The sequence below is a fragment of the Suncus etruscus genome, chromosome 13, assembly GCF_024139225.1.
Source record: "Suncus etruscus isolate mSunEtr1 chromosome 13, mSunEtr1.pri.cur, whole genome shotgun sequence".
Taxonomy (NCBI): domain Eukaryota; kingdom Metazoa; phylum Chordata; class Mammalia; order Eulipotyphla; family Soricidae; genus Suncus; species Suncus etruscus.
This window is the reverse complement of record NC_064860.1, coordinates 31,138,463-31,147,606: the sequence shown is the minus strand read 5'-3', so window position 1 is coordinate 31,147,606 and position 9,144 is coordinate 31,138,463. Positions and strand designations below refer to the sequence as shown.

The 9,144-nt window shown below is 36.8% G+C and overlaps 1 protein-coding gene across 1 annotated transcript in view; it reads right to left on the bottom strand.

The window, feature by feature from the left end:
- Positions 1-2,039: 2,039 nt before the first annotated feature.
- Positions 2,040-9,144, bottom strand: part of RABL3 (RAB, member of RAS oncogene family like 3) — a 46,540-nt gene continuing 39,435 nt past the window's right edge. Inside the window, exons 6-8 of the mRNA XM_049785954.1 lie at positions 6,327-6,398; positions 3,073-3,111; positions 2,040-2,556 (exon numbers count right to left, since the gene is read on the bottom strand). Of these exons, the coding sequence (XP_049641911.1) occupies positions 2,491-2,556; positions 3,073-3,111; positions 6,327-6,398 (177 nt within the window). The 3' untranslated portion in view covers positions 2,040-2,490. The remainder of the gene's footprint in view (positions 2,557-3,072; positions 3,112-6,326; positions 6,399-9,144) is intronic.

The window sequence follows — 9,144 nt, the reverse complement described above, 5'->3', positions numbered from 1 at the left end:
TTTGCATAGTAGAAGCCAGAATTTTGAGCACAAGAGCTATTCACTTCTTCTTATTTTTTGATGAGGTTAGATTTTTTTTTCTTTTTTCCCTCTCCCCGCTAGATTTTTTTCTTATAAAGATCTTGTGAATATATTAGATATTAACCCTTTACCAGATGGGTATTGGTATAGTTTGTCCCATTTTGTGGACAGTCATTGTTTTGAGGTGCAGTGCAGCTTACTTTAATTTAGTTTGTCTTGCTTCCACTTGCTAGGTTGATGGTGTTTTATCGATGAAGATGCCATTAGCTTTAGAATGATCGAGTACTCTGCCTACATTTTCCTCTATGTACCTTATGGTTTCAAGTCTGTTAGTAGGGTCTTTATTACATTTTTATTTGACTTTTGTGCATGGCTCTAAAAGGTCTAACTTCACTTTTTTTGCATGTTAATGACCAGTTTTCCAAACTCCATTAGAAGAGGCTTTTCTTGCTTCACTTTCTTTTATTTGCCCTTTTATCAAAGATTAGTTGATCATATACCTGAGGGTCAGCCTCAGGGTATTCAAATCTATTACATTAATCTGTCTGTCTCTGCTGCCAAATCATGCTATTTTATGACCTCTGTTTCATAGTACGGTTTGAAGTTGGGGAAAATGATGCTTTCCATCTTCTTTTTCCCAAGGATTGCTTGGGAGGTTTGTGGATTGTAGAGGTTTTTGTGGCTATTGTGGATCCATATACATTTCAAAGGTGTTTGATCAGTGTGGGGCCGGCAAGGTAGCGCTAGAGGTAAGGTATCTGCCTTGCAAGCGCTAGCCAAGAAAGATCGCGACCGCGGTTCGATCCCCCAGCGTCCCATATGGTCCCCCCAAGCCAGGGGCAATTTCTGAGCGCTTAGCTAGGAGTAACCCCTGAGCATCAAACGGGTGTGGCCCGAAAAACCAAAAAAAAAAAAAAAAAAAAAAAAAAAGAATCCTTTCAGTGTATCTTGATTTTCAAAGTCTTCTGAAATTTAAAATGGAATAGAAAGTACATTTTTCCTTTTAATTTTCAAAAGAAAAATACAGAGCTATATGTTATTTTATTTTAGTATGAAATATAATTGGAATGCAGAATAATGCAGTAGAATTGGAGAAAAAGTAGATAAAAAGTATTGTTGGAGAAAAAGATGTTCATTATCTCCACTCAGTCAACATAGTATTAAAAGTCCTAGCAACACCAAGCAAGAAAAGGGACCCAAATAGGAAAACAGGAAATCCAACTATCTCTATTTGCAGATGACATGATGCTATACATTGAAGATCCTAACGAGTCCATAAGAAAGCTCCTAAAACAATAAACAAGTACAACAAAGTGGCAAGCAATAAAGTCAACACACAAAAATCAGTTGCATTCCTTCACACAAATTATGAGTCAGAAGAGAAAGAGATCAGAGTCTATTCCTTTCCATTTAAAAATAGCGTCAAAAGCCATCAAGTACCTATGAATCACTTAACAAAAAGAGGTGGGAGACCCAAACCATTAAGTTCTGGGTATAGCCTACGAGGACCACAGGCATCACTGGCAACAAGACTGGATCTGCTGAGCAATGTTAGGGTGACTTTGCTAGTCCATGGCAATGCAGGGATCAAGCAGTAAGGCATCCTCAGGCCCTAGTATTGAAATGCTGTATTGCATTGCTGGGAATGGCCCCTGGGAACTCCCAAGAACTTCTTGAATGGCTCCCCTTAGACTCCCCACCACCAACTCCTAAATTAGGGTGAAATCTTTCTATTGTCCTTGAGCAGGTCTTAATTTTAACCTATCTTTATCCAAACAGCAAACAATGAGAGTGCAGACAGCAACAGCATGGTGAGTGAAAGATTCAGTGGGCTGTCAATTTCTTATACAATTTCTCTTTTCTGGTACTGCTGTTCTCTATGTATTATTAATCTATTTATATTTAACTCTAGCTATTAGTCCGCCTCTTCCAGCCACTGAGCCATTTGCAAAGGAGAGGAGAGGGAGACAAGGGTTACTATTATTAGACATTCTTATGTGCGCTGAGAGTGCAGACAATTAAATAACACCATTTTATTTCTTTGAAAATGACAGAGATTATTTGGGGTGGACAATTCAGAACTGGTTAACATAACCTTTCCCTTTAAGAAGGTAAAAACAATAGAGATACATTTTTGAAGTACTTAATTAAGTCTTCAGCAATGAGTGTGGGGAAATTAAAAACCTATAAAAATCTCCCAATTCCAAGCAAGAGTAAATTTTCCCTGCTGCACTTTGTCACTGCTCATTTACTGCATCATTCTGACAACATCTCATGTATCCACAAGGCTTTTATGTAACCTCTAAACAGGGACAAAGAGGTGAGGAACAGAGAAAACGGGGACAAAATTTTGATTCCCAAGCTGTCACTTCCATTCGCTTTCTATAAAATGCTGAGGCTGAAGGGTAGAATTTTAATATAATTTTGTAGTAATCACTCTTGCTCACTCTTCCAAAGGGGGAGTGCAATTCAGTCATAATGAAGGCTCTTTAATGGTCCTCCCCCAAATCGTTTTCGATCAGGAAAGCCTGGGATCTGTAAGGGAAGAAAAATAATCACATTAAGTTTTATGCAGGCAGAGCTTAAATGCTGTGACATTTTCCTTTTATTTTGTGTTGTACGTTAGTTTGTTGGTACTTAAAGAACTATCATTCTGAGGCTTTCCTCAAGAAAAGTAAGCAGATTAAGCAATTGATGATAAATTTTATCAAAATGAAAATACTTGCAACAAATAGGTAAAACTGTCATCTAAATGAAAGAGAATGAATGTGATTCTCATAATCATCTATTGGGCTCTTACATAAATTATTTGCCTTGTGTCATTGTCAAGCAAGGAAAAAATTTTTTTCTTCTATTACTTTATAATGCAACCTGTTCCCTATTTTCTATTTTTTCACCCTTAGACCTTATTTATCTTTGGTCTAATCTTTTTGTAGTTAACAGAACAGATGTGCCAATAATGAAGTTCCCTAACTTTTCATATTTTTAGCTACCTATTCAAATAAATTTAGGAATCACTCTCATTTTATTATAAAAAGACAGATTACTGACCTGATTACCTTCTCTCAAAAAGTATCTCTTCTCTATGACCTGTGAGAAATAAGTTATTTTTAGCACACCGGAAAAAGTGAAAGGATTGTGGAAAAAAAAAAGCAAAATGAATGTGATTACAGGTATATGCAAATTAAAGATTTTTAAATATGCAAATTACATTTTTTTCAACAGCCATAGACATTAGTATAATAAAAATACTCAGGATTAGAAGAGTATTTCCATAAAAAGACTGTTAGAGTAATAAAAATATTATTTACAGATCCAAATATAAATAAACCAAAACAACTAAACAGAAACTGGTGACATGAGATTTCTACTGGCAGTAAATTTGGTTGTGTGTGCACTTGGTCCTAAAAGATACAAAACATAACCTATAACACAAAAAGCAAAGCATATTTACTACTATAATAGCAAGCCTTCTCATAAGCCTTATGATAGTAAGACTTAAGAGGAGTCCATGTAATGTAATGAACCTCATCACTCTAGTAAAAACAGTAAAAACTGTTGTAGAACCTGAGAAGTGACAAATGACGCAGCATTGAAATCAATCTAAGAACTTAATCTGCACCTCCCCCTGCCTATCTTTATTTGGTCACTTAGAGAAACAAATGGCTATATGTATATATATATGTATATATATGTATATATGTATATATACATGTATATATCCATAGTAAAATTTACTAGTACATAGAAGATCTTAAAAAAATGTATACCTTAATTCAGTAAGTTTAAGAGTACTCTGTTTTTAGAGGGTAAATAGACTAAAAAAAAAATTCTGCTCTAACCCTTGAGAAGCAGCAATGGTCACAATTTTCTTTATATAGAGCTGTTTTGATTAAGGAAAAACAATCAGATAAGAATGTAGATTAGCTGGAGGTTCTAGACCCTAGTGTCTTATGGTGTTCAATACAGATAAGCTGTATTCTTTTTGGTGAGGAGGGAGGGCTTTTGGGTCATACCTGGTGGCACTCAAAGCTTATTCCTGGCTCCTTGCTTAGGGATCATTCATGGCAGGGTTAAGGGAACCATATGGAATACCAGGAAAAGAAACTGGGTCTGTCAAGTACAAGGCAAGCAACTTACCTGCTATAATATCTCTTTGGTTCTTTTACTCTGTATTTTTATCTGGATTTTTCTATGTTCAAAATTCTACTGGGGTTACTTCTAGTCACAAGAAACTAGAGACTAAGGCTGCATTTACTGTTCCCAAATATAGAAAAGTTGGTTGTGATTAGTATACATCTTAAAACATTCAACTCCACAGTAGTAAGGGAATTTCTTGCCTCACTCACACTGGGACAGGACAGGAGAATATTCTAGTGTGGGACGGGAATTACCAATAGCTAAAAGAACGCACAGTAAGAATTTGATTCCTTCGGGGCGGAGAGATAGCATGGAGGTAAGGCGTCATTTGCCTTGCATGCAGAAGGTTGGTGGTTCAAATTCCAGCATCCCATATGGTCCCCCGAGCCTGCCAGGGGAGATTTCTGAGCGTAGAGCCAAAAGTATCCCTTAGCGCTGCCGGTTTTGACCCAAAAACCAAAACCAAACCTCCCCCGAAAAAAAACCCCAAAAAACAAGAAAAAATTTTGATTCCTTCTTGGAGAAGAAATTTTTTTTTTTTTTTTTTTTGTTTTTGGGTCACACCTGGCAGTGCTCAGGGGTTATTCCTGGCTCCAGGCTCAGAAATTGCTCCTGGCAGGCACAGGGGACCATATGGGGCGCCGGGATTCGAACCGATGACCTCCTGCATGAAAGGCAAACGCCTTACCTCCATGCTATCTCTCCGGCCCCGGAGAAGAAATTTTTACACCTTGGAATATACCACTAATACCTAGGAAAAAATTTACCTATCATTGAGATTTAGGTAACAAAAGAGAAGGCATATTTGTCCTTTTTCAAAATAATAAGCCCTCAGCTTATTCAACTTGCAATTCCTTCTTTAAAATTCCTTTTAGGAAAAAAAAAGCCAGCTAGACAATTTAGATCAACCTAATCTATAATTATTGTTTCTCTATAGGATGTAACTTCTCATGTCTTTTTAAAATTAAAAATTAATAAATTATTGAAAAATCCAAACAATATATGTGGGATTTTCTCATGTGAGAAACAGAACATATTGTTCTTAGGGGACAGAAATTCTTATCAGATGTGGGTTTAAGAAGAGGATTTAAATCAAATATTAGTTCATATACTTTAACCTTGAAAATAACATGGAAAAAAATCTGGTTTATAGTGGGGCTTCCCAAATTCCATGTCAAAATGATAGTATCAGTACAGCACACTGGGTGAATAAAATAGGCTACCAACTACTGAGTCCAAAAGTTCTGAGAACTGAGGGGATCAATATCCTGATGATGACCAATTGGTAAGTTCTGCAATGATGCAAACATTTCCTGAAGGTATAATATAACTCAGGAACAGATATGGGGCTCATTTTATTGATATATTGGACAAAAGGCTGAAATATTGGATCCTTAAGCATAAATTTAAAAGAAAATTGATTTATAAAAGTTATGAGGAGAAAAATGTTTTTCCTAGAAAAATAACACTGAAAAGAAAATATTATACAAGGTTTTCAAAAACACATTTTATTTTACTTTGCTACATATTTTCAAAAATACTTAAACTATAATACTGTGTGCACTGTAGCTATGAGATCTCATGAAAGATAAATAGTACCCTAATTTACTAATATGCTGAGTCATCCTGCATTTTTATTCCAATTTGGGACAATATAGATGCAAGCAAAAGGTGAAAAGTTGAAATGCAAAGTTTCTTATGATTTAAATATTATAGAATCAAGATGATGCTATCATCTGAAGAGTAAGAGCAATGTTTATGTAGAGAATACTAATAGCTAGGAGTGTAGAAAAGACTCAGGATTTTAAGTAAGCATTATCTGACAGTTCAGTATCCTTTGTGAGAGGTACAAAGGGGGTGAATGCCTAAAAAAAAAAAGAGCCAAAAAGGGAAAACAAATTGTTTGAAGGAAAGGAACTAAGTTTCTTTTTACAAAACCTACTTCAAAACCAAGTAGCTCTCATTCTTGGCATAGAGAACACTGGTGGTAGAATAAATTCGTCAGCTGGCCTTGAGCAATTACATCAACAGATAAAAAAGATCAAACAAGTATTATTCAGTCATAGAGTTCAGGAAAAAGGAATAACAGGACAAAACACTGGAAAAAGAATTTAAGCTCTTGTGATATAAATGAAATTTAAAAATAACTTAACTGGGGCCATTACCTTATCAAAAAACCTACTGAGCTTGACGGCATTAGAAGAACCTGCAGCTAAATACCGTGGATTTGTGCAGTCCTAGAAGATAAAATATGAGATTCACAATTAAAAACTAGAAAGCATAAGCCACTTGATAGTTATTACTGTGTTCCTATTGCAAATTTCTATAGCAAAATTCTAGATATAAAGTTCTCATAAAATATTCAACTAATTTTCAAATAATGATGCACAAAGTGCTAAAGAAAACAAGGACCCAACTCTTCGCTATTTAAGCAGTTTTAAGAACACTGAACCAATGTAAGTGTACAATTTTATCAGTAAGTATAGAGAAAATTCGATTATCAAACAATTCATAAAAGAACACAGAATTGTGTACATTTTACTAGTAAGAAATTCAAGGTAATTATCAGGTGAGTTACCTATATTTATTCTGGAGAGCAGAAACAGAGCTATTAAAAACAATTAACACTTCACTTTTTAGTACTACTTATCAGTATTGATCTAAGTATTATACAGTTGACACAAATAGCAGGGAGCATAAAAATAAGCAGTGGGAATAAGAAGAATAGCCAAAAATTTCTCACTCATTGGATGCAAGGTTCTACATCTTTTGGAATGACATAAGGTAATAAACAATTCACAAATATAGTATTAAATAGCTCCACTATTTAATAAATTAAAAATCTATAAAATACCATAACTTCTTATAAAACATGAATAGTCTTGCTATTTAATAAAATTAATAATAATATGTATGTTATCATTAAATGGAATTTTTCATAAAAAAAAGTACAGAGAGTTAAAACAATCTGGAGGGGCCAGAGAGATAGCATGAAGGTAAGGCGTTTGCCTTTCATGCAGAAGGATGGTGGTTCGAATCCCAGCATCCCATATGGTCTCTGTGCCTGCCAGGGGCGATTTCTGAGCATAGAGCACTGAGCACTGAGTCCCCTGGGCACTGCCATGTGTGACCCAAAAAACCAAAAAAAAAAACAACAACAAAACAATCTGGTACACTAATAAGTAAATTACAATGAATAAAAAAGACCTTAAAAAGATTTTGTCCTGGGGCCGGGCGGTGGCGCTAAAGGTAAGGTGCCTGCCTTGCCTGCGCTAGCCTTGGACGGACCGCGGTTTGATCCCCCGGTGTCCCATATGGTCCCCCAAGCCAGGAGCAACTTCTGAGCACATAGCCAGGAGTAACCCCTGAGCGTTACCGGGTGTGGCCCAAAAACCAAAAAAAAAAAAAAAAAAAAAAAAAAAAGATTTTGTCCTTAAAACTCCAGTGCTGAGTTCCCTGATGCCACCTTAGAGATGGAATACATTTTTTTTTTTTTTACCTCAAATGACATCTAAGACCAAACTATGAATATATCATTTATGTTCCTTTGCAAGGATGATATTTTTTATTTGGCTGTAGTTGCAGACTATATTTGTCCCCTGAGAAATAACTTATTGTATTTATTCTATTTTATAATCTTTAAACTGATTTGATTCCTTTCCAGTGAATCTTCAAAACAATCACCTATTTTGGCCAGAAGAGCACTGCCGCTCTGCTTTGCTTCACAGCTGCACACATCTCCTAGTTAATGAACTCCAGCAAAACATGTAGAAAACAACATGCTACAAGTGTGACAATGGGGAAACAATGCAGGCCAACACCATGCATACAGAATGAAGATGGCATCTCCGATGACCTGAAAAATGCCAAACACCTATTTAGCTTCTCAGATAAGGAGTTTAGAGAAGATATATGGAGGATCCTCATAGAAATCAAAGCAAGCATGGAGTGAGCTGAATGAACCACAAGGAAGAATCCCCGCAACATGCTTTTCAATTTGGTTTCCATTCCAAATCTGTGGCTTATGGTGTTAAGACCAACCCTGTCCAGAAGAGCCTGCAGAAGCCACGTCAACATAGGTGAGCTGGCCATATTATGAAGGATGGAGCCAGAGGAACCTGGCCGCTCTACTTTGCTCTGCAGCTGCACATATCTCCAATTTCAATGATCCCCAGCACAACATGCAGGAAACATAACACTACAAGCATGACAATAGGAAACAACACAGGCCAACACCATGCATACAGAATGAAGATAGCAGTTCTGATGACCTGAAAAATGTCAAAGACCTATTTAGCCTCTCAGATAAGGAGTTTAGAGAAGATATATGGAGGATCCTCATAGAAATCAACCATGGATTGAGCTGAATGAACCACAGATAAGAATCAAGAGTGTTGGGGTACATCTTATTTTACCCAAAACAAAGATCATACCTGGTTTCTAGGTATGTTGTTTACAACTTGGATTTATCCCCAGAGGTTATCTTATTTGTAAACCTGGGTGGGTTTACTATCCCACCCAGGGGTAGAGTCCATGTACTCAATAAAAGCGGTAGTTCTGGAAGGCAGGAGAAGCTCCATACTAGGTAGAAGACTGCCAGAGTACACGTCTTTTACCCGCAGCCTGGTTTGGATTATTTCATGCACACCCTGATTCAGACTTGTTAACCTGGGGCTGGAGATACAGAACGTGGTGCGACTTTAAAACTGGCACATGAACAGTGACCGAGGACCCAGACACCCCAGAAGAACACAAGGATGGTGAGTGACTTACTTTCTGGTGGATTATCACTATGATAGCCCATCCAGCTGGACTGAATGTGCTGTGCTTTTCACTGGAATATCAGTGAACATGGCTCCTTTTTTTTTGGTTCTTAGGCCACACCCATTGATGCTCAGGGATTACTCCTGGCTCTGTACTCAGAAATTGCTCCTGGCTTGGGAGACCATATGTGACGCCAGGGGATAGAACCATGTCCCATCC